General features: G+C 38.5%; 1 protein-coding gene across 1 annotated transcript in view; it reads left to right on the top strand.

Annotated features, from left to right (window-relative positions):
* Nucleotides 1-27048, top strand: part of zgc:113232 (collagen alpha-1(I) chain) — a 33186-nt gene extending 6138 nt beyond the window's left edge. Inside the window, exons 8-25 of the mRNA XM_028581248.1 lie at nt 201-254; nt 734-787; nt 5512-5565; nt 6389-6442; nt 7462-7515; nt 7916-7960; nt 13313-13366; nt 13476-13529; nt 16235-16288; nt 19227-19298; nt 19635-19670; nt 21964-22008; nt 22154-22186; nt 22797-22943; nt 23553-23729; nt 24124-24214; nt 25195-25272; nt 25976-27048. Coding sequence (XP_028437049.1) covers nt 201-254; nt 734-787; nt 5512-5565; nt 6389-6442; nt 7462-7515; nt 7916-7960; nt 13313-13366; nt 13476-13529; nt 16235-16288; nt 19227-19298; nt 19635-19670; nt 21964-22008; nt 22154-22186; nt 22797-22943; nt 23553-23729; nt 24124-24214; nt 25195-25272; nt 25976-26181 — 1362 coding nt within the window. The 3' untranslated portion in view covers nt 26182-27048. The remainder of the gene's footprint in view (nt 1-200; nt 255-733; nt 788-5511; nt 5566-6388; nt 6443-7461; nt 7516-7915; nt 7961-13312; nt 13367-13475; nt 13530-16234; nt 16289-19226; nt 19299-19634; nt 19671-21963; nt 22009-22153; nt 22187-22796; nt 22944-23552; nt 23730-24123; nt 24215-25194; nt 25273-25975) is intronic.
* The last annotated feature ends 755 nt before the right edge of the window (nt 27049-27803 follow it).

The raw sequence follows: 27803 nt of genomic DNA, 5'->3' as shown, positions 1-27803 counted from the left end.
TTTATTAATATCAAAAAGTTACGCACTAAAGCTTTAAACGGAACATGCAAGCAAGATGTTGCTGTAAAAAAATAATCCTTTTACTGTAATGTTGAGCTTGATATATTCTGGATGACATTAACTTGTCAGGACTCGAAATACAAGATAATAAGAAAACACGTTCTCAGAGAATTACTTATAGAATCTTATGTTGTTAACAGGGAGAACCTGGACTTATAGGAGACCCAGGCGAGAAAGGAGAGTTTGGTCTGAAGGTAAACACACACACACACACACACAAACTTACACTCCTTTTAGACTAATGCACTGGCCAGGGATGCACCTTTAATATGAAAGACCCAAATACGTTAACCTTTCCAATAAAGTTACTTTAAAATGATAAAAGGCTTTCTATAAACTTCTGGTTCACTCAGCCATAAATTCTTTTCTGTATCAAACTTCTCTTATATATCCCAAAATATATTGTTTTAATTATTTTTATGTAACAAAAATGTTTTTGCTGTCCTCATAACCTTTTAGCCATAAGAAGAATTAAGGTCTTGGTAACTGAATTAGTAAAAACATATTTTTTTAAGTTTTGAAGAAAAAAAAATTCAGAATGCAAATGTCAAAACCCTAATCCCAGTTTATAACAGTTTATCACAGTTTATATATGATATTACATAGTATATGAGCAGTTTACCAGCATCATGAACAGATGTTGTAATAAAATGTGATGTCTTGCTGTCGGCAGGGTGACGCCGGGATGGAGGGACCCCGCGGAGGAGTCGGAGGTCCGGGTGAGACTGTAAGGAAACACATCCTCAACCTCCCTGTGGTGGAAACATTCATCATATTTGAATTGAACTTTGTTGTAAAAAAAATCAGTGTCATTTCTTCCTATTTTCTCTCTTATTGATGAATTAAAAAAAAAAAAAAAAAAAGTTGTTGCAGCAGCACAATGACATAAATAAATACAGATCAATAGAAAACGTAAAAGATATAATAAGAGCAAGGGCGTAACTTTGTGTTCAACATTGGGGTGGGTGGTTTGAGATCTCCTTGGGTTGTTCCCAAGGAAATGTTAAGCTTCATTTCCTGCATTCTGGTGGGGTTTTTCTGCATGCAAATGTCTTAATTCATGTAAATATCATTATTATTAATGAATTAATCTGCTTTATTGTTCCAAACTTTCGGCAGTTTTCAAAATGTCACGTGTTTCGGGATGTGTTTTTTCTTTAGGAATTATGCACATCTTAACAACAATTGTTTGCTTGTCACAGCATTTAATCTCTTTGACTTTATTACCCCCAGCCAGTCTTATTCATAAATTATAACCCTGTCGGCATGGCTCATACAAGCCTACTTTCCAAAAGAAGATTTGCACTTTTTCACAAATTGAGATGTTTACCGTGTGTGCGCGGTGCGTGACTTGTGCCAGGGCTAGCATCGCAAATCATAGCTTACATCAACTTTTACTAGCAGTGATTTTAAATGGATTTCTCCAAATAGCCAAACTTTACCTGTGGAGTAGAAACTTCACGACTGAGGCATCAGTGGGAAGCCCAACCTGTGCTTTTAGCGCACGCCAGCGTGTGAAATATTCTCCCAAAAGCTTCAATGCTTCAATGAATGGCTGAAACCGTAGCTCAAGCTCACACCACATATATACACCTGAACGCTCGGGACGAGAACGTACCACGGCCTTACATAAACATATCACCAGAATGATTGACAACCAGGAGGACCAATAGTCTTGATGATCCACCCGGAAAAAGAAAAAATCCTCCACTATACCTTTAAAATAGAAACTATACTAGAGCAATTAAAGACAAAGTTACAAGGCAATGTGACAGTGGTGGGATAGCAGACTCAGCAAGTCTAAAAAAAGGCTTCCACCGTACGGAGAAAGTGATACAACATTTTTTTTTTTTCCTGATAAGCAAATATGTCGAGGCAAATGAAGTGAGGCAGGATTTGTAACCGTCAGTGAGACCTCCGTCCGCCGAGTGATTCAAGATTCAAAATCCTTTATTAATCCCACAATGGGGAAATTCCCACTGTTGCAGCAGCAACAGATAGGGGGGGAAGTACAATACACATATAAGCAAACAATAAATAAACATTCACTACCGGTCAAAAGTTTGGGATCACTTAGAAATTTCCATTCCACTCCATTATAGACAGAATACCAGCTGATCTGAGTGGGTGGCTGATCTTTAATGCAATATCTACATCAGCCACCATCCTTCCAATGTTCCAAAGGCCCGTTCTGTTTACTAATCTGATATCATTTTAAAAGGCTAACTGAGAAAACATTGGAGAATAAGCACATAATGTAATCTGAAAACTGCTGCCCTGGTTAAAAAAAACAATGCAACTGATCTCAGCTGGTATTCTGTCTATAATGGAGTGGAATGCAAATTTCTAGGTGACCCCAAACTTTTGACCGGTAGTGTAAGTAATGAGAGTAAATATTAAAATGTATTTACAGTTTTGCACAGTTTAATTTTTTTTTATCGTACGGTTTATCAGTCCCGGTGTGTTTGTGTTTTGTCCTTGTGATCTACTGGGAGCAGTGCTGATTGACTGTAAGGGTTGATCCAATAGTTGTCGGTTGGAAATCACCCAGAGTTTTTTTTTGGCTCCTCCACCTGCCAATTAGGAACCACAAGCTGCCGTCATGGTGGTTCCTGCAGCTCTCAGGTGGAGCTGTGATGCAGGAAATGAGGCTGCTGGTGATTTTGGGGGCTTTACCAGTTGTTGTTGATGCTGTTAAACAACATGTTGTCCTCGGGTCAAATTTGACCCGTTTTCAAAGATTCAATATTTGAAATAGGGGTTTTTTTTTAACCAAATTTCCCAAAAATAACGTGGATGGTTCCATACGCTAATTGATGATCACTACTTAAGGTATACCCGGGTGAAGAGCTGTGATAACCCATAAACATATGTTCCTCTGATCTTAACTGTTAGATAAGATAATTCATAATTTCTAAAAAATAAATAAATGAGGCATCATTTCAAGTAAATGAGGTTTATGGAACATTAATTCCAAAAAGAAGTGTAAAACTAGTGGTAATAAGTTAAGACGTTGACTAAGAAGCTGTAATCCAGAATTGGATGATCATTTGTAGGCTACTTTATGCTTTATAAACAGGCAAACCAAACCGGAGGACAACAAGTGCATGGTCGACTGGAAGACGATACGAGGGTTAACCCTTATGTTATCCTTATGTTTTCACAGTTTTTTCTTATATTAGAAATATGAGGTGTTGAAAAAAGTGCCTTAAATGTCAGAAAAAGCGACAGAAACATCTGAAAAAGTGACCAAAACGTTGGAAAAAAAAACACAAAAACGTTTCAAAAAAATATTCAAAAAAAAGCAACAAAAACGTTGCAATAGGGACAACTAAAGTGTTTTTTTCATGGTCGACGGGAAGACAACACGAGGGTTAAACAAAATGTCAGTGTTTTCCCTCTGTTTGTGGAAGACTTGTGATTTATGCTTCTGCGTAAAATCTACGCTGCGGCTAGGTACGTGGAGACACGGACCTACGCCGGACCCTACGCGGTAGCCTGGCGTGCACCTCTCACAAAATGTAACTACACGTTGCGGTGTAGTGTTAATTTCGCCAGACGAGACAAGACTACATATGTTCGTCAACAACCTTTTTTTCCATGACTAAGACGAGACGATGACGAGACTGCGCCAATTTCCAAAAAAACGCTGACTAAGACTAAATTAACGTGCATTATTGTTGACGAAAAAAGACGAGACTAAAATGTTTTGCATAAAATTAAAACTAAGATAAAATCTCTCTTCATTTTGGTCTACAATCGTCTCTACTTTTCCATCATGAGATAGAATATTCAGCTGTTACTAGGGTTGGGTACCGAGGCAGGTGCCTTAACGACCGTTATCTACCGGACCGAATAACGACGCTGATTTCGGTGCCACTTAAATGTCTGCGCTTCTCTCTGATGCTCATTAACGGATGTTAGAGTCAACCGAAACATCGCTGCACGGGACGCTAGTTAATACTACAGTTGGCAGCAGGTAACGTTAGCATACCGTTAGCTGTTAACACTACACCTGACAGCAGGTAACGTTAGCCTACCGTTAGCTAGCAGCTGGAGTAAAAATGGTTAAAAAGCTAAATGGTGTAGAAGTTTGTCTGTATTTCACTGGAGAGGATTCCAACACCGAGATGTACGACAGTCTGCAGCTGCCCTTGTCTGTCTGAAAAACAACACATATGTTGCGTTCATTTGAAATACGCCTCGCCAGTTTCGTGCTGCATAATGCAAGTTATTGTAAAATATCCTTTTCCCATGCATTGGTTGTTTTTGTCGTTTAACAGGAATTTACTGTTGAAATAAGGAAGAGGCTCGATATTTATATAACATTATATAATTTATTTTTATTAACTAGTTGACTGAAATGGTTATCAGAAATAATCTCAGAAATAATTTATTTAAAAAAAGACTAAAATGTTTTGACTAAAACTTGACTAAAATACCTTGTCTTCTCTTTTGACTAAAACTAGACTAAAATGACGAGACTTTTAGTCGACTAAAACTTGACTAACAAAAAAATAAATGTGAATGACTAAATATGACTAAAACTAACAAGGACATTTGGCAGACTAAGACTAAATTAAAAATAGGTGACAAAATTAACACTATTGCGGTACCGCATGTTGCTCGGCTGTGGCTTCTGGTAGCGTTGAATTTCCCCCCTGACTCATATCCAGGTTCTCCTTCTCCATAAACAACATGTAATCAAGGAGAGGGTTAGCTTCTCCTGTTACAAAAAACATACAGTATATAACACAATAAAGGAAAGGGGAAAAGGCCAAACAGCATAATATGAGCACTTTAAAATGTGTTTTTGATTTTGTACGTCTACATTTGTGTATGTCCTTTGGTTGTGGATTTTATATAAGCTGTTACAGGTTTCAAACACACCTTCACATGTATTGTTATTTTTCTTCAATGTAATTAGTTTTGTATGTTCTGTGTAACAAATTAACTAAAGTAAACTAAACTACAGTAGGTCTGACTCTAGGGACAGGAAGCAGACCGCTCCCAGAAGACCTTAGAGGTCTGGATGGTTCATAATTTAGCAGAAGATCACAAATAAACCATTGATTTATAAACCAACAAGTATTTTGCAAATGAATTATGAGTTTTTTTTTTCTTTCTTAAAGACCAACCAGCAAAAGCTTTTGTTTCTGCAGCCCCGTTTTTAAACGTTTGCGTACTTTATTTTAAAACAGATATCAAATATCAAATCTGAATGTATAACATTGAAGTAGGCAGGCGTCTGCAGCACCACAAAAACATTACATTCCTAATGTTTTTTTTATGCTTCAATATCCTGTTTATTTCACATTAGCTTTTAATATTTCAGTATATATTCATTATTGTTCTTATTAGTTAAATTATAAAGGGAGAAGTCAGTGTTACACAAACAAATACACACACACAGATTATTAATTTTCTTTATTATTTATTTGTTTATTTCAGGGCCCTCGTGGTGACGTTGGGTCTTCAGGACCAAAGGGTGGTAAAGGCATAAAGGTAAAGACACTCTCTCATACACACTATTACACTGGATATTCAGTATGTACCTGACATGTTTAAAGTGCTTATATAGAGGTTATTAACATTTATGATTAGTAACATGTTCTTAAAAGAGTGTCTAAAATGTAAATTTAATAAAAGGGGTGCCACGATTTCAATTCTAAATCGAAAATAGATTGAAATGAGCTTTCAATTTCAATTATGGAAATCAAAAGCAGGATCTGTGATTTCCCCTTTTTTAAATACATTATTTTTAATTTGACCATATCCTTCGTGTCGTACTTTCCCAAAAATATGGCGGTCATATCACACTTGATGCCATGGAGCCTATCCTGTTAAAGAAGAATTGTAAAATGTAAATGACGAGATGTCAGGGCGTAAAACCAACAACCCGTTGATCTTTACGAATCAAAACTCCATTATCTAACAATGGCAAAGCAGTCAGTGCTGAAGAACATGTTTGAGACTCCCCTATTTAATATTTTAAGTTTGAAGATCGTTTAGGTTTGAAACACAAAGACAAAATGTTTTTCTGTCGCCTGCTCTGCTATATAAAGATATAACATCTTTTAGATTGAAAATGTTTTCATTTCTTCTGTGAACCTTTATACATCAAATATGACAGAATAATCTAAATTAAAGTAAGGGCCGATAAACAGAAACAAATCACTTTATAGTGGAACATTTTACTAATTTAATCTTTTATCTGTCAGTGGGGTTAAATTTTTCTATCCGACTTCTTAATTACTTTTTAAGATTCATCATCATACGTCTCTTTTGTTCATGATGTTTTTCCGTTGTTTCTGTGTTTGGTGTTCAGGGGTCTCTCGGTGACGAAGGCAAAGAGGGGGCCCAGGGACGAGACGGACAGAAGGTATGGAAATCAAACATACGCAAAAGCTCCAAGAAGACCTGAAGTACCTGCATATACATGCAATATACAGTATCTGCAGGAAGTGAATGTCCAAAAATGCCAAACTGTTGTTTTTAATCCATTACTTTCTGATGTATTCAATTCAGTTCAAACATCTTTATTTATCCCTAAAGGGAAATTCTATTTTGCAGTCAACCAGTCACATAAAAAACAGACAAGAGTAAACACCATCACAGTCATTCAATCCACTAACATGTCAGTAGCAGCAGGTCAACAAATGGCTAACCCAGGCAAGAGCAGCAAAGCACACACACAGGTTGCAGAAATTAAGCTAAATTAAATAAATATACAACCATAAGCCCACTAAAGTAATAAATACATAAATCACAGCATTATGCTCCCCCAGGATTACAAGCTGTGGATTTTACAGGTTGCTGCCATCAGGAGCATTTAAAGGTCCCATATTGTAAAAAGTGAGACTTCCATGTCTTTTTTTGATTATGAAGCAGGTTGAGGTTATGCATAAATACTGTGAAAGTTTCAAAATGCTGAATCCACAGAGAAATGCACACAGCCCGTATTCAGAAACTGTGCCTTTAAAAGAGCCGTCCGGACTTCTGTACGGTTGTGATGTCACAACTATACTACATATAGGTAGAAAGTGCCGCTACAGTGCCGTACCAGTCAATCCCCGGCTGCAATGACGGCGCAGAGCTGCAGAGTACACAGATGCAAAAGACCCAGGGGGGCAAAATAGCGTCGCCCTGATGGCATTAAAGAGTATCTACGAGAAAGAACATTGCCAGAATTACCCATGATTCTCTTAGCTTTCTGGAGTACCAGTTTCTTCCAGAGGGAGCTCAGTCGGTCTGGTAACTGAAGTCCAGTGATCTTAGAGCAGTATCACTAGATCGTTCCTGTTCTAAATACAGGATTCTTCAATATTCGGATGAAATGTTGTTAGTATGTATCAGCAGAGGTGGATAGAGTCTCTTTAACCGTCCCGTGTTCTCCCACAGGGTCAGATCGGAGCTCCCGGGTTTCCAGGCGACGTCGGCGACAGGGGATATACTGTAAGAAAGATCCCCAATCATCATCTACGCTCAATGAGAACATCTGAATTTTTACTCTTTCGTTAAATTATTCACATTTGTTTTGGATTTTGTATAAAAGCAAATATCCCATACACACGCTTCCATGAATTCCACCAGGAGATTCTCAGGAGCACGTTATTAATGCATGTACGATACATTTGTACTAAGAACAAAGCTTTTATGTTCAGTTTAAGTCAAATTGTTGAGATGATTTCTCCTTTATTTCTTTTCTGACGGATTACAGCTACTCAATCAGTACTCCCTAGTTACATGTTTCAGTCATTTTCTTCCTCCTCTGCTTCATCTTTGAAATAATTTGCTCCTCAATGTGCAGAGAGTTATTTGCGATAAAACGTTTCCTGTTCCTTGTCGTCCTCAGGGTTATCCTGGACAGCAGGGGCCCATCGGACCCACTGGACCAAAGGTACAAAACACGCATTTTGTATTTGATTGATTGATTGATTGAAAAACTTTATTAATCCCGATAGGGAAACTGGTTTGCCACCAACCATACAGCAATCAAACACAATACACAACTAACAGACAAATAAATACATTTCATAACTATAGCTTATTATTTATTATTAAATCTCACTGATGTTTGAAGTGTGTTCTCAGTTTACACATCTCACTGTGTGTGTGGGTGTTTGCGGGGTGTGGGTGTTTGTGGGGTGTGGGTGTGTGTGTGTGTGTGGGGTGGGGGTGGTGCGTATGTGTGTGTGGGTGGGGGGGTGAATTACTATTAAATATTACTCATGTCGTGAGTTTGTTCTAAGTTTGCGTGGGTTTATCTCAGTGGGTGTGGGTGTGGGTGTGGGTGTGGGGGGGGATCTTATCAGTTCCCGTTTCAGTGGTTTTAGTTTCCCAATGACAACCTTTATTATGCAACAGTTAATTACTACATACTGAAAGCATGCCCATACACACATACTGAAACCTAATTGCAGTTTGTGATGCCAGTGACTCAGAGGCCCCTTCACGCAGAGATTCTGCAATATAAGGGCTCAACAAAACCCCTCCCTGAATGAGAAACCGAACCTTATTATTTCTTAATCAGACAATCTGCAGCGACTGTTTTTGCTATGATACACGGAGACGCACAAGCTCCGTCCTTGGAGGTAATGGTCCATACCGGCCAACCATACCACACAAACAATCACGTCATGAGAAGGATAGTTATGTATTCCAATATTGCTTTTTTTGTTACAGACGGTAAACATTATGTATTTTCCCACTACATACATTTTTTATGTTGTTTTAGAGTTGTTACGGTTAAAAAAAAAAAAAAAAAAAGATATGACAACATGTGAAACACAACGTGATTCATCATAGGTTGTAAACACATGATGACCAGCGTTGTGAAAACACAGTCAGTAGGTATTGGGTCACAGGTTTGTCTTTCTGCAAATGTCCTGCTGAAGTGCTTTTGAGCAACACACTGAACCACAGCCTGCCTACTCATTGTGACTGACAGATACAGAGAGCAGAACCAGCAGCTCTCAGATTCTGTCTGTAACTCAGAGTGATCTCATCTGTAGAATTTCGGTTACAGAGAGACTTTAAACGGTGAAATAACTCAGGTGTAAATGTGGGAAAGTCTCAAGTCTGGATGTTAATGATCAGAGGATTTATAATGATGATAAAATGAATATGGATGCTGCTCGACAGGCTGATTTACTGAACTTAATTTTAAATACGTCACTAAGACTCTATGAAAGTTCATGTTTTGTTTTTTTAAACACTATATTGAGAAGGAATAATATGCATATTTTCTTACCTTCTAAGACTAAGTGTTTGAAGATTGAGATCCATCTCATGCAGGGTTCAATGTTAAGGTTTTTTTTTCACTTGCCTGGTTGGGCAGGGCCATTTTTTTTTTACTTGCCCATAGAATCAACTGGCCCCTTTACAAATTTACAAGTTTTTTTATTAGTGGTTATTAAACGACAAAGACTCTAACAAATTGCAATATTTGATCTTCATTTACAATGTATCAACACATCATGGACAGTATCATAGATGAGTTAAAGTTCATACTGAAATAGAGGCTATTATTTAAAATCTATCAAATCCAATTGCAATAATTAACTTGCCGGAGAGACAATGGTTTCTATCTGTAGTTTGTTTTGACCGTATACATTTTTAGCTGCCCTCATTTCTACTACATCATCGAGTTTGAGTTGGAACATTTGTATCTTCTTGTTTCTAAACCTACAATAACTGCAAATGAGACATGTTTTTCTTTTTTTTAAGATTATTTTTTGGCCATTTTTAGGCCTTAATGACAGGACAGCTGAAGAAATAAAAGGGGAGAGAGGGGGGGAATGACATGCAGCAAAGGGCCGAAGGGCAGAGTCAAACCCTGTCAAACTCTGTCATGTCTTGTGTGTTAAATACAGAACGGGAGTCGGAACGTGGTTAGCCTAGCTTAGCAGAAAGACTTGAAGCAGGGGGGAAACAGCTAGCCGGGCTTTGTCCAAAGTTAAAAAGATACACATACCAGCACCTCTAAAGCTCTCCAATTATCACACTGCATCTTGTTTGTTTTATCTGTACATGAAGAGACGTGTACAAAAGAAAAGTTGTGATTTAACGGGGATGTTTTGGTCTTTTCATCTCACTATACAAAAGAAAGCAAATAAGTTGACAGTGTATCCCAAAATCCTGAACTATTCTTTGAAACACTGAAATTAGCTCAATGAGGACAAAAAGCCCAGCGAGGACAAACATGATTTTTTTTTTTCATTAAATAATTTTGTCATCTTGACATAACAAGGTTTGTGTCATGCTATAATTATTCCATAATCACTACACTTACTGTACATCATTTTAAATGTTTTGACAGCTTCTGTTGAGCTCACTCATTTAAATCACAACCTCTTCACTTATAATCACAAAAAAAAAACAGTTTTTGTCCCAACAAAAAGCTGGTCATGTCAGGTGATGAAGGAACTCTCTTAATCACGAGGAAATACAATTTAAGAAGTCATCTGACCCCCTGACTCATCGGACTCTAAATGAGAAATTTCCAAACAATCTCAAACATGTTTGTTCTGATTCATCAGTGCTAGAAAAGATAGATAATGTTGTCAGGAGAGAAAAAAGGCGACAATGCCTGCTCTTTCTTTCATTACTGGATTTTTTTAATCAGTTTTTTTTAGCAGGTATGAAGGACTCTCATGTCAAAGAACTGCCCCTGAAACATTCACTTCTTGTTAGAAAAATACCCAAATTGCTGTTAAAGATCTCTATAGTTTCACTTTTTCTTTACTTAGACTCTCACTATCACTTTCAAGGGTTAGTAGACTTGAAAGGTAATTTGAGTAAAACAGAAACTGATAAGAATAATAGACCTAAACAAGTATCACTTTGTTAATCTGGACAGCACCAATGACACATAGGTATGACTAACATACATAATTGAGTTTCTTAAATGTCCCAAAGTATTCACTGTTGCTTTGAGTTTCGTGGGAATCGAGAATCATACAGTTATCTGACTTATTCAGCTTTTTGCGTTTTCCTTCATCAACGCCAAAACATTCAAAAGAAATAGTGTGGTAAGTTCAGTCAAAACTCCAAAATTGAAACCAAAACTGCAGCCACAGTGTGGGTTGAAGGTTGTTTACAGATAAATAAAGCAAGATACAAATAAAAAACTGCCAATGTAAGCTAAAGTAAAACTAAAAGAAGAAATGTTGACATGGCTTTCTCATAACCTTCATTATACGGCTCACGCTGTTGTCGCCTGTTTAACTGGTCCACGCCAAGCCACAGATCTAAAATATACAGATCTAATGCTCTATTTACAGTGGATTCACCTTCATTTTGTTCTTTTTTCTACCACCTGGATGTAAAGCTACTGTATGAAAATCCTAATCAGAATCCTTTTTAGAATCAATTTTATTGGCCAAGTATACTTACATACATAAGGATTTTGACTTTAATAGGTGTTAACTCTCTCTACATTCAACAAATAGACATGTAGTTGTAACATACTGTACAATAGAGACAACAATATACATATATACACATATCAACATAATATACAAAAATACAAATATACAAATAAGACATAACATCAAGACAAGTACTCATGGAGTGGGACATTTTATTAAGGGCCACCAACCGGTCAACTGTTTTACTCGCCCAAAACTTTAGTGTTTGTCCAATCTCAGAACCCACCAGCTATCCGTCTGACGTCGATTCAGCCTTCTGGTGGCTCCTGCCAATATTTCGGGGTTTCCAGTGGTTCTGGTGAGTTGTAGCTAGAAGGGATACAGCTATGTTGTTTAGCCGAGAAAAAGTGAGCGTCATGCCTAAATGACTAAAAAGACCTTGGTTTGGAACCAACACACATTTTCCGGGTGAAAGTATTAAAATTATATTATCATATTATATTAGCTTTTGTGAGATTTTGCTAACTTCAGGCCGTAGCTGTATCCCTTCTAGCCACAACCGGTTCCGGTGTAGTCAGCCAATATCCGGACGTCCTCTTTCATGCTCGGGTCATTGTTTACAGACCAAGATGATATCTTATTGTAGATGTTTTACCTTTCTGGCAAACTATATAAACAGATATCTGCGTATGTATGCAAATATCTTATATATATCTGCATATATATGCAGATACATTTAAAGAAAAAAAAGCTGAATCTTCTTCAGACGATAACAAATGGGTTTGGAGATTGCATTTTGGCCAATACCTTCCGCCTCGTTTGCTCTCCACACAGACTGTTTACCTTTATGCAACCAAAGACTCGCTCAAACGTGATTGGTCAATGCTACTCACACTATAAACGGAAACCAGAACGCTTCCATTACCAAAATCTTGTCTTGTCATCTACAGATTCTGCATTTATATGCAGATATTTGTTTATAGAGAATATGTTTGACTGCGTTATGGCTGGAGCTAAGACTTATTTGTATTATTATCAATTCATGTCTTGTTTTTTCTTAAATGAAATATTATTGTTTATGGTTAGTCTATAAAAAAATGTCAATTTGTCCCCTATCACTTACATTGGAAATGCATTAGGAAGGGATCTTTTAATCGCCAGTGTGAACAGGAGGAACATTTACAGCAAGCAAAACATGTTTCAATGTTTATATGGGCACCTGAATATTGTTTTAAAAAAAATGCTCTATCTATATATAAGATACCTTACCCCAAGTGAAGGAGTTCAAATACCTTGGGGTCTTGTTTGCGAGTGAGGGGACAATGGAGCGGGAGATTGGTCGGAGAATTACATTCAATTTATCGCACCGTTGTGATGAAAAAGAGAGCTGAGCCAGAAGGCAAAGCTCTCGATCTACCGGTCAGTTTTCGTTCCTACCCTCACCTTTGGTCATGAAGGCTGGGTCATTACCGAAAGAATGAGGTCCAGGGTACAAGCAGCCGAAATGGGTTTCCTCAGGAGGGGGGCTGGCATCCCCCTTAGAGAGAGGATGAGAAGCTCAGTCATCCGGGGAAGACCCAGGACTAGGTGGAGCGATTAAACCTGGCCTGGGAACGCCTCGGGATCCCCCAGTCAGAGCTGGTTAATGTGGCTCGGGAAAGGGAAGTTTGGGGTCCCCTGCTGGAGCTGCTGCCCATGCAACCCGACCCTGGATAAGCAGACGAAGATGGATGGATGTGTATAAGATGAAACGACTTCTAGTAAAAACAAAACAGGAAATTTCAGTCAATTCAAACTGAATCATGAGTCCGATAAGATTCTGTTGTTTTCCCAAGTGTTTTCTGTCTGCTCACGTTCTCTTTTCTCCTTTCCTCTCTCAGGGCACTCAAGGTCTAGGTGGCCTGCCGGGCAGTGACGGTGACCCCGGAGAAGATGTGAGTTGGTTAGATGGAATGTCACAAATCTCTATAAACTGTCCGCCATCTTTACTTTCACCCATACTGCTCCAAACCTCTGTTCATCCCTGCTGTTTGTTTTCCTCAGGGTCCTATAGGAGTCCCGGGCGTAATGGGAGACCCTGGACTGTTTGGAGCCAAGGTAACAAACATAATGGCTCAACACAACATAGATAGATATATGAAGTACTTAGTTATTAATCCAAATGGGAAATTAAATGACTGTTATTAATGTTTAGTTCAGTTTTGCCCTAAAGGAAATCAGTGGCAACTACAAATGCTCTCAGTTCCTCTTTTACCGCCAAGGTCTTGTTTACTTTAAAGTTTCCCTTTCCTTTATTGTGTTATATATCTTTTTTGTGCATGTAATAGGTTTACAAAGTGAAAAAGCCCAATGTCGACCCCAAAGGACAACAAAAATATGGTGTTATTGTTTTTTTAATTAAACCATGTAAACCTATTCTGGTACAACCTCTAAATACAATTATGAACCAGAAAATGAGCATAATAGGAGCACTTTTTATTTTTTACAGTTTATTATTGTTTCCTTCGCACTGGACTAGTATTACCAGAGGACTTCATGTTATTTAGAAGTCACTCCCGCCCCCTCCATCTGTGTTTCTTGTGGCACGGGATAAGCAAAGTCTGTATTTTTTTCAAATTTACTGACATTATCCCCCACATAGGATGTCAAGGCTCTGTCAAAACTTTAATTTTTTAAATTGCCAATGCAGCCAATATGATCCTGAACAGTCCTCACAGAGGACTAATATTATCACATGACCTCTGTGTTTGACGAAATATGGAAGGCGATTGTTGTTAGAATCTTTACCTAACAAATTACAGACTTCAGGTTCAGGTTATTTGTATTTTCAAATACAACTTTGTTATTTGTATTTGTACCCATAGGTAGATTTGTTCTGCATCGGCATTTATAATGTCCCATAAACAAATATTTAAAAAATAAAATATAAAATGAAAACGGACGAAACCCCCTTCAACCATGTTCTGAGTGTTGGCGTTGCATAGTTTGTCCACCAGGGGGCGCTCTACAACGTCCCTGTTGTTGTTATTGTGTTTTTGTTCAATTGACTTTAAGTTTCATATCTTAAGTTTGTATTTTTATACAATTTATTTATCAGAGCTTTAACATATTTTAATGTTCCTCTGTTCTGTTGTGACAATAAAAAAAACATCATATCATATTTTATATTATTTTAGTGAGGACTCATAAATAACTACAAATAACTAATGTTAGGAAAATCTGTTTATGTTTTGTTACGCATTTCTGGATTTTCTTTTTTTTTTTTAATTCATATCAGCCGATATATCGGAATATCGGATTTTTAAATCACCAAATATTTGTATTGACATCGGACTTAAAAATCCTTTATCGGTCGGGCTCTAATGATCTTCAACACAGAAACATAAAAGCCTCCCAGATTAATTTAACAACGCTATACAGATATGTTACAGCTTTCCAATCAAAATATTTCACTGTTGTTTCATTAGTCATACAGCGGGGGGAATTTTTTGCTCTCTGATTGGATGTTCCTCACTGGAATTCACTCTGGGACAGTTTTTATTTGTTTTTCAGTTAAGTGTCTATTGTTCTATCTATGAGTCAACCGGGAGAATTTGAATGTGACTCATCCAATATTGCATGAAAAACATCTGCAGGAACTCTGATAAGGGCTCACCCACTTAATTGTGAACCTTTATACATACAAAATAGTCTAAATGAATCACAACATGATAAAATGATTTCGGTCTGAATCAGCCCACTGGCAGCGTATCATGTCCGTCAAAACACCCACGCCTATTGTTTTCTATTTTAATGTGAGAGCGCCAGAGCACATAAGTCGGTTTTCCTGCACAATCAATTGAGTCTGACCATCAGAGAAACGTGCAAGTAATTGTTTAACACAATAGGCTTTTTTCACAGATGACATTTTGACATTTACCAGTAGGAAGACAATTTTATTTATACAACCCAATGCCTCAAATCACAAATAGAGCTCATGAGCGTGGTTCCGAAAGTAAAAAATCCCGTTCATTTTCTCCATAAGGATTTAGATTATCAGCCATAATGTCTAAACCCGCCGAGGTAGACTCACCACGAACACCGAGGTTGTGAACCAAGCGTTTCTGCTCCTGTAGAAACCCTTTTAGAAACTTTTTTTTAGAAAAACATGTTTAATCCGCTATGTCATGGAGAAGTACTACACTACCCACACAATCCAAAAAAAGTGTAACAGCGAAGTCTCTAAATGTTGGAGATTGCTCTTACCATGGAAATGTTTACCAAGCAAACTTCTACCACCAACTCTATGGGCTATCTTGCACCCGGTGCAGCGCGAAGCCCTACGCAAGTGTCTTTGCTAGTTTAAGACCGACGCAGTTGTCAGTTTCCCATCAAGCACTTAAATAACTAATGCACCTGCGCCCTTCTGTGCGCCCATGGGCGTGCTGGTCTTACAGGGAGGTGTGTTCAGGTGCTATCTTGAGGCAGTGGAAAGTGATCGCACCATTGACCAACAGCACATTAGTAAAATGTGCCAAGGCTTATGCACAGCGCACGCACACTATGCTTGTTACACACACAGGGACGCACAGCAGCACACAAAACATGCAAAAGATTACAAATAAAAATCCAAAGGCGCCTGGCTTTTAAAGGGAGATGACCCTCTGATTGGTGTATTGAATGTTACGCCCAAAATATACCTCTGATTAATGAAGACACTAAGTACAACCCTTAGAAGTAAAAAATGTTTGCTATAAAATATACCTGTTGGATGAAACAAACTGCTGAACTTCAATGTCCTAATGTCTGTTCTTCCTCTGCAGGGCCAGAAGGGGGATCGGGGTGTGAAAGGACCCCGAGGCAGAGTGGGCACTGTGGTGAGTAAACTTTAAAGTCACACCTCCGATTAGTTGAAGTCCAAGAGCAAGATCAGCGATCAGAACCATTTGCTGGGTCAGTGGTTGCATCTTATAGCCCCTGAATTGCCTCCCCGAGTCCTCCACTTGCCTCCCTTCCTCGCATCTTAGTCCCTCCCACTGAGGAGGCACGGGAGAGACGCGAGGAAATCATCGGAGGAGAGAGGCAATGAGCAAATGTGTTTTAGAGGGATGAGACGTACTTTCCTCTGAAGTGTCACATAAATTCAGCTGTATGTGCGGACTTAGCAACTCCTTCAGCTGCACGGCTTCTGGGAAGGCTGCTCTCGTGTCTCCCCGCCTATAGCTCCTCGATGCTCGCTCCTTGGACAGAAATAAGACCTTCTATGATAAAGCAAACTCCGCTCCCAGGCTTAAAAGCGCTGCGTTTTAGGTCTTATACAGCAGCAGACAATGTGGTGTTTACAGCAAAAAAAATGCTTTACTTTTCGTAGCTACATGTACAAACAGTTCATGAGAACAGCCCAACAATGTGCATATCTTTTTGTTTTTCGCTGTATTTATTGTTTGTTCTCTTGCATAGACCCCTGACTGCTGAGGGATACATGATGTATATAAAATAAATGCTGACCCGTAGCCAGCCGAGTAGATGGGGACCTTTTTGCAGTTTTTCCTTCATTTTGTATTTAATTATGAGGTTCAAATACTTCATTTTGGTGACTTTTTATGCACTAAATTGTGCCGGATAGGCTTCTCTGCTTCTAATGCACTGAAAATATTTACTACACTGAGATGACATGAGATGCAGCCAGTGTGGGAAACACAGACATTGACTTCCTCATTGACTTCTTCCTCGCTAAGAAAAATTCTGCTTGAAATGAATCCAGCAGTGAAATTGAAACGTAAAGATTTATTTCTGTAAAAGTTGATTGTGGTTGTACATTTATAATTGAAAGTCCTTTTTGAAAGAATCCCATCACGGGATTAAGATCTGCCCTTACTGCGAATATCTTAAGGATTTTCCCAGAGTTCAGTTCTCAGGAGGTAAGCGGTTTAGTTTTTTATATATTGATGTGGTCATTGTGTGACATTAACAAGAGGAAGAAGAAGGAGGAGGGGATGTCCCTGAAAGGAAAAACAAAACAAAGAGCACGCTGTTGGTCCAGATAACAACAAACGGGGAGATCACCAGATGTCACATCTGGACAGTTTGTCCATTAAAAATGAAACATCTGTTAACATGTTCTGTTTAAAAACTACACGCCTTCCCTCCAACACTAAATAAATGAAGCATGGGAATCAATAACTTTGGATGCAATTATAAAAACACAATTGTGAGTCATTATAATAATAAAAACAATACAGTAACAGACCCTTATTTGTATTGCAAGTTACTTTAACAGGGATTTAATACATTTAATGACGGACCGAGGGACATTCATTTGGGTGTTGGAAAAGTCTGCAGGGCGAAGTTTTATTCTCATTTATCTTTAGGATTTTACATCTTTAAAGCAGAAAAATAGTGGAATATTAGTGTGCATGTAAACGTGCTCATTGAGAGAGACAGCTCTCTTCCAAAAAGAAGCCAGAGAAAAGTCAGTGGACATAACATCGGGGTGGTCTATATCCACGACGTTCTACTTCCAGGATTGCGCTCGTTCTGCCGGAAAGTCCGCCCGATGTCACTCTTTTTCGTTACCTTGGGCTTTCTTTGTGTTGCCGTTCTAAACTGCGGAGGATTTGTGAGGACTATGGTTAAATCTCCTCAGATCTCTGCAGGGTAAATCCAGACAGCTAGCTAGACTGTCTAATCTGTGAGTTTTCTGTTGCACATTCCACCAAAACAAGTTCCTTCCTGAGACTATTAGCAGACTATAGCAGAGGCACCGTGGCTCCGCTCGGCACCCAAGACAATTGTGATTGGTTTAAATAAATGCCAATAACATGTTTTTCTCCCATCCCGGAATGCTGTGTGGACTAGCCAGACCCTCTTTGGCAGCGCTGTGGAGTAGGGTCTGGCAATGCGAGACTACATAGGGGGTGTTTTATTTAAAAAGAGCTCAACGGAAGTATAGTTATGATATAAAATGAAGCCTACTGTATGGAGAGACAGGTGCAGAGGATGAGGAAAGAATCAGAGGCTCATTTTTCATTTTGAAATGTCAGTGAGATTTCTCAGTGGTTGAAACGGAGTGAAATCGCTGAGTCAAACTGTTTAACCGCTGATTTATACGGTCAGCAGATTAATGACTATACAGTAAGTTACAGTAACTCTAATTTTTGGTGCTTTTACTTCGCATAAGCTCTGCCGTGCTGACAAACAGGAAGCCAGTTTTAAAAAAACTCCAGACTGTCTGGTCATGAAACCATAAAGAAAGCTTTTGTTCGTACTTCCTCCAAATTTAACATTTTAAAATAAGAGGGCCTTACCCAGGGCAGAGTTTCATTTCCTTTTTATATATATATTTTATTCCATTTTCATTTTGGTTTATGAATAATAAAAGAATTAAGTTAAAATATGAGACATATGTAGCACATTTCAGGCCCGTAGACAATATTAAAGGAATTGCACAATACAGGTTACATCAAACAGTACATTTTCCTCCAGATTTTCCTTTTTTTTTAAAACAGGAAGAAGATTACCCTCACCCACCCTCCCCATACACCTCTTGGCATCTAGTATTTTCACCAAAAAAAAAAGTACATTCCCACAGGGGTCTAAGTTACAATTAGGGACACTCACCCAGTGGTACAACTCTTTCAGACTTTCAAAATAAGACCTAAGACTGGCTTGCATTTAAACTCAGAATTTCATCTGCCAAATATTGCTATAAGTGGACAGGGTTCAGTAAAAACATAAATTGTATTTATTATGGACTAAATTATATTAATTGATTGATTGCTTGTTTGAGTATTATTCTGTCTGTTTGTTCAACAGGGAGCTGGAGGGGAGGAAGGAGACGCCGGAGTACCAGGGAAACTGGGACCAAAGGGCCTGCAGGGCCATCCTGTGGGTACACACAACACAAACAGCCGACTGCAGATCAGTTTACTAACATATACTGTTGACCCATATTCATCTTTTATTAAATATCAGACATCACGGGCGCCTAGGTAGCTCACCTGGTATAGCACGCTCCCATCTCACGCCCTCGACGCAGTGGCTGTGGGTTCGACTCGGAACTGTGGCCCTTTGCTGCGTGTCGTTCCCCCCAAAAATGGCCCAAAAATAATCTTTAACAATAAAAATATCAGACGTCACAAGGGTCTCTTTCCACAAAGAACAACTTTAATATGATCTCAGATTAAGGAACAAAGCTCTAACTGTTACCTGACTTTCTTCCAGGGGGCCAAAGGTGAGACAGGACCTGATGGTGACAAGGTGAGTGTTTAATCACGTATCAGAGTCTATACGTGTCATTAAATTACTAATACCACTCTGTAAATATATTCTGTTATAAGTTTTGAAAATGTTCCTTCAGTAAAAGTATGTAATGAGAAAAAATGTAAAGTATTAAAATTCAGCGGGTAGAGCAGGTGCACATATACTGAGAGGGTTATGCCTTGACGCAGAGGTCCGGGGTTCGAATCCGACCTGTGACGATTTCCTGCATTTCTTCCCCCCACCCTCTCTCTCCCCTTTCTCACCTAGCTGTCCTGTCAAATAAAGGCGGAAAAGCCCAAAAGATTATCTTTAAAAGCATAAAAATGTCCCCTGTGACTATTATATTATATCATTAGATTATTATTCCTCATGCATTAATGTAAGGACTTTACTGTTGGAGTTGGTTGAGCTAATGCTCATTTTAAACCTATTGATTGCTTTCATTATTGATTAATTCGCTGATTATTTTCTCCATTAATAGACTGACTGTTAAATAATTCAATAATTAAACTTGGTGGCAGGGTGTAGCATGGGCCAAGGAAGAACCCAGTAAAATGTGGACCGGTTTCGATTCACGGGGCAAACACACACATGATTTTTTACTAAGTAGAGAGACATAGCAACACGTCTTACTCGGATGGGGCAACAATCTGCGCCACAATGTGCAACCAAGGGCTAAAATGCTAAGAAAGTGCCTGTAGCTAGCTAGAAACATTAGATTTAAGCATGTCAAAGGGTTATTTTAGCACCCTTTGTTAGGGTTGGGCGGTAATATGGTAATACAGTATACCGCAAGGTCTTAAAAATAACAACAGTATCCCTAATTTATCTGAGTAAAAGTATTTAATTCAATCGAAAATATGTACTCCAGTAAAAGTGGAAGTAGGAGAAAAAAATAATACTCCAGTAGAGTACAGATACAGCATTTTAGTACTTAAGTAGAGTAGTGAAGTAGTTCTACTTCGTTACTATACAGCTCTGGTTGTTGCAGGAAACATTTGGCTGTTACACAAACTCCCCGGCAGTTCAGTGCTTGTGTTTGGTGTTTTACCCTCATAGGGCCCTATCCTGCAGCGCAAAGCCCGACCCAAGTGTCTTTGCTAGTTTAAGACCAACACAGTTGTCAGTTTCCCGTCCAGCGCCCGCGTCATTTAAATAGCAAATGGACCTGCGGCCATCTGTGCGCCCATGGGCGAGCTGGTCTTACAGGGAGGTGTGTTCAGGTGCATTCTGGGCGAGCTGGTCTTACAGGGAGGTGTGTTCAGGTGCATTCTGGGCGTGCTGGTCTTACAGGGAGGTGTGTTCAGGTGCATTCTGGGCGTGCTGGTCTTACAGGGAGGTGTGTTCAGGTGCATTCTGGGCGTGCTGGTCTTACAGGGAGGTGTGTTCAGGTGCATTCTGGGCGTGCTGGTCTTACAGGGAGGTGTGTTCAGGTGCATTCTGGGCGTGCTGGTCTTACAGGGAGGTGTGTTCAGGTGCACTCTGGGAGTATTGCTATTTTGAGGCAGTGGGAAGTGATCGTGCCATCAACCAACAAAAACCTGGTCTAAAGTCAATAACGCAGCATTTCATTGTTATTTTAACAGCAAATTAGTAAAATGCCCCTAGGCTCGTACACAGCGTGCGCACACTATGCTTGTTACACACACACACAGGGAAGCACAGCAGCACACACACATGCAAAAGATTACAAATAAAAATATTACGACAGATGTTGCCATCTGGATCACGCTTTAAACTCCCAAAACTCAGAACCAACAGATATAAACACTCTTTTGTACCTGCAGCCATTCTACTTCTTAATTCTATAAAGACTCATAGATAACTTATTGACTTACTATTTATTGATTGTTTACTGTTTTTTTTTAATTGTTTTTAGCTATGCCTTCAAGGTAGGCAATCTCTGTATTGTGTGTGTGATTGTGTGTGATTTGTACTATACTATCTGCTGCACAACAAATTGCCCCATTGCAGGACAAATAAAGTAACTTGAACTTGAACCCCTTGCCACAGCCTGAACGCACCACCCCCATTCAAAATGAATGGAATGACCTGCGTTTTCGCCGCACAGCCTTAGCAAGCTAAGCAGTGAACTCTCAAGTCAGACTGACGGGAGTTTCCCTTCGTTTGCTCTCTCCTCTTTCCTGTTTTACAAACTATTGTATGTATACAATAAAAACTGGTCCCGGTAACTCGAGGAACCAGTCAGCTGCTGTTGTTGTTTTTTGTGAGTCTTCTGACAACGATCACAACTTCCTCTTTCATCAGAAGTTGTGTGTTTTCCCTGCAGGGCGCGGCAGGAAAGAAGGGCATTAAAGGTGTGAAAGGACAAAAGGTAATTTGATGTGTTTACAGTCTGATGATGAAACTCGTCGTCACACATCACACATATCGTAATCTCCATTTCACTTCCTCTTCCCACACTTGCTAATGTTTATTTACTGATTACCTTGTTTGTTTCTCTTTTTTGTCACCTTTAGGGCGGCAGGGGAGACCTTGGAGACAAAGGACAGGTGATTACTCTATTTACTTCATGTTTTTTTGCCCTGACGTCATAGAAATACACACACACCATCACCGCAGAAAATCCATTTGAGGAGTTTCCGAAAACATGCTCTGCTTTTACAAAATAATCTATCATACGCAACACATACAGGTGAAACAAATGCATCAGACGTTTTCACACACTTCTTATTTTCAGTATGAAAGACGTAAGCTACCAAAAATGTATTAATTGACTCGATAAATATATAAATTTGCCATTAAATGTACCAAAGATAATATTAAACATAAATGAAGACATTCATTAATTGATTAAATGTGACATAAATTCTTTTTTTTTTTTTTTGCATCTTCATTTATATACTTTCCACTTCTCTCCGTATTTATTCCATTATTATTTTCTTTATACATTTCTTGTGTAAGAGACAATAATTACAGGCGTTCCGGATAGCTCAGTTGGTTTAAGCTCAGAGGTTTACTCCTCGACGCAGTGGGCCTTTCATGTCTATGCAGTCCTGTCAAATAAAGGCCTAAAATGCCCCCCAAAAATAAAAGAGACAATAATTACAATTATTAATCTTTACTTCTTCCTCCTTCCTTTCACTTCTCGTTTTCCGTCAGCATGGTCCCAAAGGTGCAGTCGGTCGTACCGGCGGTCCCGGCGCTGAGGGACCGCCCGGCATCCCGGGTACCAGAGGAGAGCGCGGTGCGATCGGGGACCTCGGTGTTAAAGGCAAAGCAGGACCCAAAGGTGTTCCAGGTCCCACTGTGAGTAACAGCTTGTTTAACGGACCGCATGCCTTCAGAGTATTTAGACCCACAGAGTATTTTTAAACTGCTTTCAAAGTCGCTGCAGTTTTACGACAGCAGATGTCCTGAAGTTGATGTCGTTAAAGTTTAAAAAGGTTTTAAAGAAATCTCTGCTATTCACCATCTCTTGTCCCCAAGTGATCAGTGACTTTTTCACTTGATCTCATTTCAGTCGAGCATTTCATTAAGTGCAATTTAAATAAAGTTCTTAGGTTAAAGTAACTTTTTTGCCGTCATATAGTTTTAAAACCAAGACTTATATGCATTTTAACATACTTTTACAAAGCGTGAACATCTTTAAATAATAAAAATTAGGCTATAAACAAGAGGATGCTTTCTTTTCCATGTAGAAATGAAAGATTTTGATGAGTTTAAAATGACTAATTGAAGTAGAATGGCTGTGAAGAAAATAGCGGTATTGAACGATTTGTTTTCACTTTTATCTACAAGTAAGTAAGCAAGTAAAACTCGTCAGATGTTTTCATTCATTTGCATATTGTTCCAAATGTTGAGACCTGATTTTAAGACTCAGTGGAGGATTAGATGACTTGTGTTTCTGTCCTGCAGGGTCCCGGTCTGACTGACGAGCAGGTCCTGCAGCTCTGCAGGGGCGTGGTCACGGCCCAGATCTCTCAGTACGCCTCCTCCATCCGGGCCAAGTGCTCCCAGGGCTGCCCCGTCAACAATCGGACCCTCATCGGGCCCCCGGGGGGCCCTGGGCCGACGGGGTCACTGGGCAAACCTGTAAGTCCCTCTCTTACCTCACGGCTACGATTGGTGGAGAGGGTTTCTGCTTTTTGAATTACAACCATTATGTGCTGTATTCCTATTCAGATCAGATTAAATTGTAGATGATCGTCTTGCAGTAGCACACAGAGAAGACTCGAGAGTTAGTTTACCAGTGATGCTTTAGATAATAAAAACTAAAGAGAAAAATAAGATCAATCTAGAAAGAAAATCCTAAACAACACGTTATGTACTTGTACTTCTCTAACACAGATTAAATTGTAGATGATCATCTTGCAGTAGCACACATAGAAGAGATTTCTGATATCACCGTTATCAGATCATAAATTACTTCACTGATACACCTGGATTAAGGACTAAATTGGACACCATTTCTGCCCCCACCTGTCAGGGTAAACCAGGAAAAGCTGGAGCAAAAGGAGCCCGAGGACCTCAAGGAGACCGCGGACTGGAGGGACAGAAAGGAGCGCAGGGTGACCAAGGTAACATCACATCATAGCGCTGCTTGATTATGGGAAAACTTAGAATCACGATTAGTTTTTAAATGAATCTTGAAATCACGATTATTTAACATGATTGCTCATTGACTCATTGACTGTGACATTTCCGTTAATTCGTTTCCCGTTGAACTTTTCGAATTCCCCTTAAAATAAATAATATAAAAAATATATTTCAAATGTTGGCTGAGTGAGTTTAGCTTTCAGGAAGAGCGAAAGTGTGTGTGTCATTCAGGACTCAAGACAAAAAAAGACTTTATGTGCAAAATAAGTTTTTCTTGATAACATTGTTTTTGCTATCGTTAGGAGCCAAAATCCTCTTGTTAACTTCCGTATTAAAATCTGATTAATTGCACAGCCTCATCACAATGTATATGTAGATCCGTGTGATACATCCGTATATCCAGTAAAACTCCATGTAGTATGTATCAGATTATATTTGTTTAGAATTTCTTGCAAATATAACAGAAGGAACAGAAGTGTACTGAGTGCAGTAATATACAGTAGGTGTCATTGCCTGAAATTACTAATTTTCATGCTCATTATATTCATGCCCTTAAGAATCAAAATCTTGTTTTCAAATTATGTTTATCTTTTCAAATAACAGCCTTTATTTAATTTGTCTTTTTGTCATTCTCACTACACAGTAAATACAGTTTATTACATTTATTATACATTTTGGCTGTTAAACTTTACTTTGCCATATGTTTGACATCCTGCCGTAAAAGGGTTTAGATGCACACATCAACGGACGAGAGACGAGTGATTTGGTCATTTAATGGCACAAATTATTATAAATTCAAACTAATCCAGATGCAAAATTAAAGGAGCAAAAGAAGAGTTTTGAACACATACATGTACCTCTTCAACCTCCATTTAAACATGGTTTGAACAACTGTTTATTGTGAATGGAGTTCTGTAGTTTTGTAGCTTTTTCCAGAAGCTCTTTGTGTTTTTCTCAACAGGTAAAAAGGGACCTAAAGGCCTCGCAGGTGATCCAGGTGAAGGTCTGGCGGGACCCGATGGACCACAAGGCATCAGAGGTACGACACTGTTCATCTCCACGCAATCATAACATAAGATCTCCTGAAGGTTGAGATCTATATCACATATCACAATGATTCAGTTTTGTGCATTCTGCTGCTACCTTAGAAATGTGAAAAGTGAAGTGAAAATGTCAAATATAACTCCTTCTAATACCATTTATGTTTGCTATGTTTGTGTTTTTGTGTATTTTCTGCGCTGGTTAGCGGACTGGGGACCTTTGGATGATTAGAAGAGTGTTTCCTTTAGGATTTGTTTTAGCAGTGGGGGCAGGTCTGTCCGAACAACTTAAAAAAAAAAAAAAATAAAAGTCTGTAAAAAAAAAAAAAACTATATCCTGCTAGAATATTAGTGTTTTAAATTATCTACTTGGTAAAATGTCATCAATTTGTTTACTTAGCACTGGCATTTTTATCTGTTTCCCCCTCAAACTTTAATTTCATAAGCCTTTTTTACATCACTTAATAATTTTCTTTAGAAAATATACATTTTGTAACGTTTTGTTTGTATGAAAAAAAACTACTCTTTACCATTCAAAAAAACTACTCTGTACTATTCAATTAGGTTTTACAAGTGGTTATAAAAATGCTTCTCATTGTGTGCATGTTTTTCATCTTGTATTTATATTTTTTTGTAAATAAAGGACCAGACTTTGTACTTGTTATTCTCAGACTTAAAGATTTTGTAATTTCCTCTCCGCAGGTCTGCCAGGTCACCCAGCAGAACCCAAAGATGGCATGGAGGGTCCCCGAGGTCCCCGTGGCTTCCCTGGTCCAGTTGGTCAGACAGGCATGCTCGGGAACGCAGGCGTGCCAGGATTTTGCGAGGCGCGTGACTGCAGCATCCATGCGCCGGTGACACGCAAAGAGCAGGGTCTGGTGAAAGGACCCGTAAGTTCAAAAATGTGAACACGAACACGAGCGACGAGCACCGCCGTGAGATTATAGAGCATCTGAAATTCCCCTGGTGGCAACTTTAAGGTTCGTCTCATTGAATAAGATTAAGACAATAGTTTGTTTAAAAGATGCGAATGATCCTCTCGTTCATTGCAAATGTCAGGGGACCAAGTGTAGTACCCTGGGGCGCTCCGCTGGTGGGCAGGTTTGGTAAGAAACGGGAAACAGAGCAGGAATGAAACCAGAAAAGACTTTTCCATCTGAGCCAGACAAAGATTTTAGAGGTTTTTATATACTCTATAAAGATCCAAACAGTGTTACAGCATTTAACAGGAACAGTGACGTCTGAGGGGGTTTGTTTAGTTTGATAAAGACACCACATTATTCCCCCCTGATTCCTTCCTCCCTTCGGTTTATTTTTTTCTGGATCCCTAAAGTCAGTTTTGTTGTTTAAAAATAAACAAAAATAAAAAAAGCTATGTAAATATTTTGTAAAGTATCTCAAATACATGTACTGTGCTCTGGAATATGTTTCAGATAAACTGTCTGATGTTTTTTTTAATCTGAGTCTTCAGTTTGTCAGTCGCCACATGTTTAAATGTTGTGCTTTTATTTCTGACAAAACAAATATTCCAGAAAAGATAAATCACAGAAATGTCTCGGTTTCAGACTTTTTTTCTTCTTCCAGATTTCTTTTTAGCAATTCAACCAGAAATGAAAAACTCTTCATTGTGAGTATCAGGCTTTCACAGTAAAGAACTAATCTGATTATTGTTTGTATGTGTTTCAACAAGTGTGTTTGACAAGATGACTTTATCCTTCAGACTTATTAGAACTAGATTTCAAATATAAATAGCTGTTAAACATCTAAGAAAAGAAACTCCAGTCATACCCTCTATGCTTCTGGATAATATGAAAAGGGCAGAATAAACCCCTCATACATCTTAACTGAATCCTATGTTTCAGCTTCTCATGAATCACGTCCCTCTACAATCTGTCAGCTATTGATTGGCTGAAAAGTCACTAATATAATTTTTTAATAAGTGTTTTGTACATCTAGCTGCAATGTGAATATGAGCTGTAGAAGCTACAAAACCTTAAATTAATAAGTCTCAAATAAAGTTCAAAATGTACATTCTTTTTTATAATCTTGAATTCTAACTTTTTAACAATTTTTTTCTTTGGAACTATTGAACTCATTTCTTAGCAATAAATTGTGCAAAACCTTAAGAAATTTACAAATATTTTCATGGCAACAACAGACACAAATAAAAATTTGAATATTTGTGAAAACTACCTTTATACTTTGGATCACATGCAAACTTTTCACTCAGTGTCAAATTCATCACCAAACCACAAATCTAAATCTTGTTTTTTTGATAAATTATGAGACAAAATACAAAACAGATTTAAAGTTTTATCAGAATATTTAACAGCAGCAACACAAACAGGAAGAAATGCACATAAGTTTTGGGCCTTACTGTATGAAATGACAAATAAACAGTATAAACTGATTTTAAGATTTATAAAAATAAGAGGTAATAATGGCAAATACATTCATAAAATATTAGGAAATACAGTAAAAATATCACATTTGACAACAAACATTCAGCTAGCAGCCGGTTTTGGACTTT

Source organism: Perca flavescens, chromosome 6, assembly GCF_004354835.1.
Source record: "Perca flavescens isolate YP-PL-M2 chromosome 6, PFLA_1.0, whole genome shotgun sequence".
Taxonomy (NCBI): domain Eukaryota; kingdom Metazoa; phylum Chordata; class Actinopteri; order Perciformes; family Percidae; genus Perca; species Perca flavescens.
The sequence above is the reverse complement of the archived record's forward strand: the minus strand, read 5'-3'. Positions and strand labels throughout refer to the sequence as shown.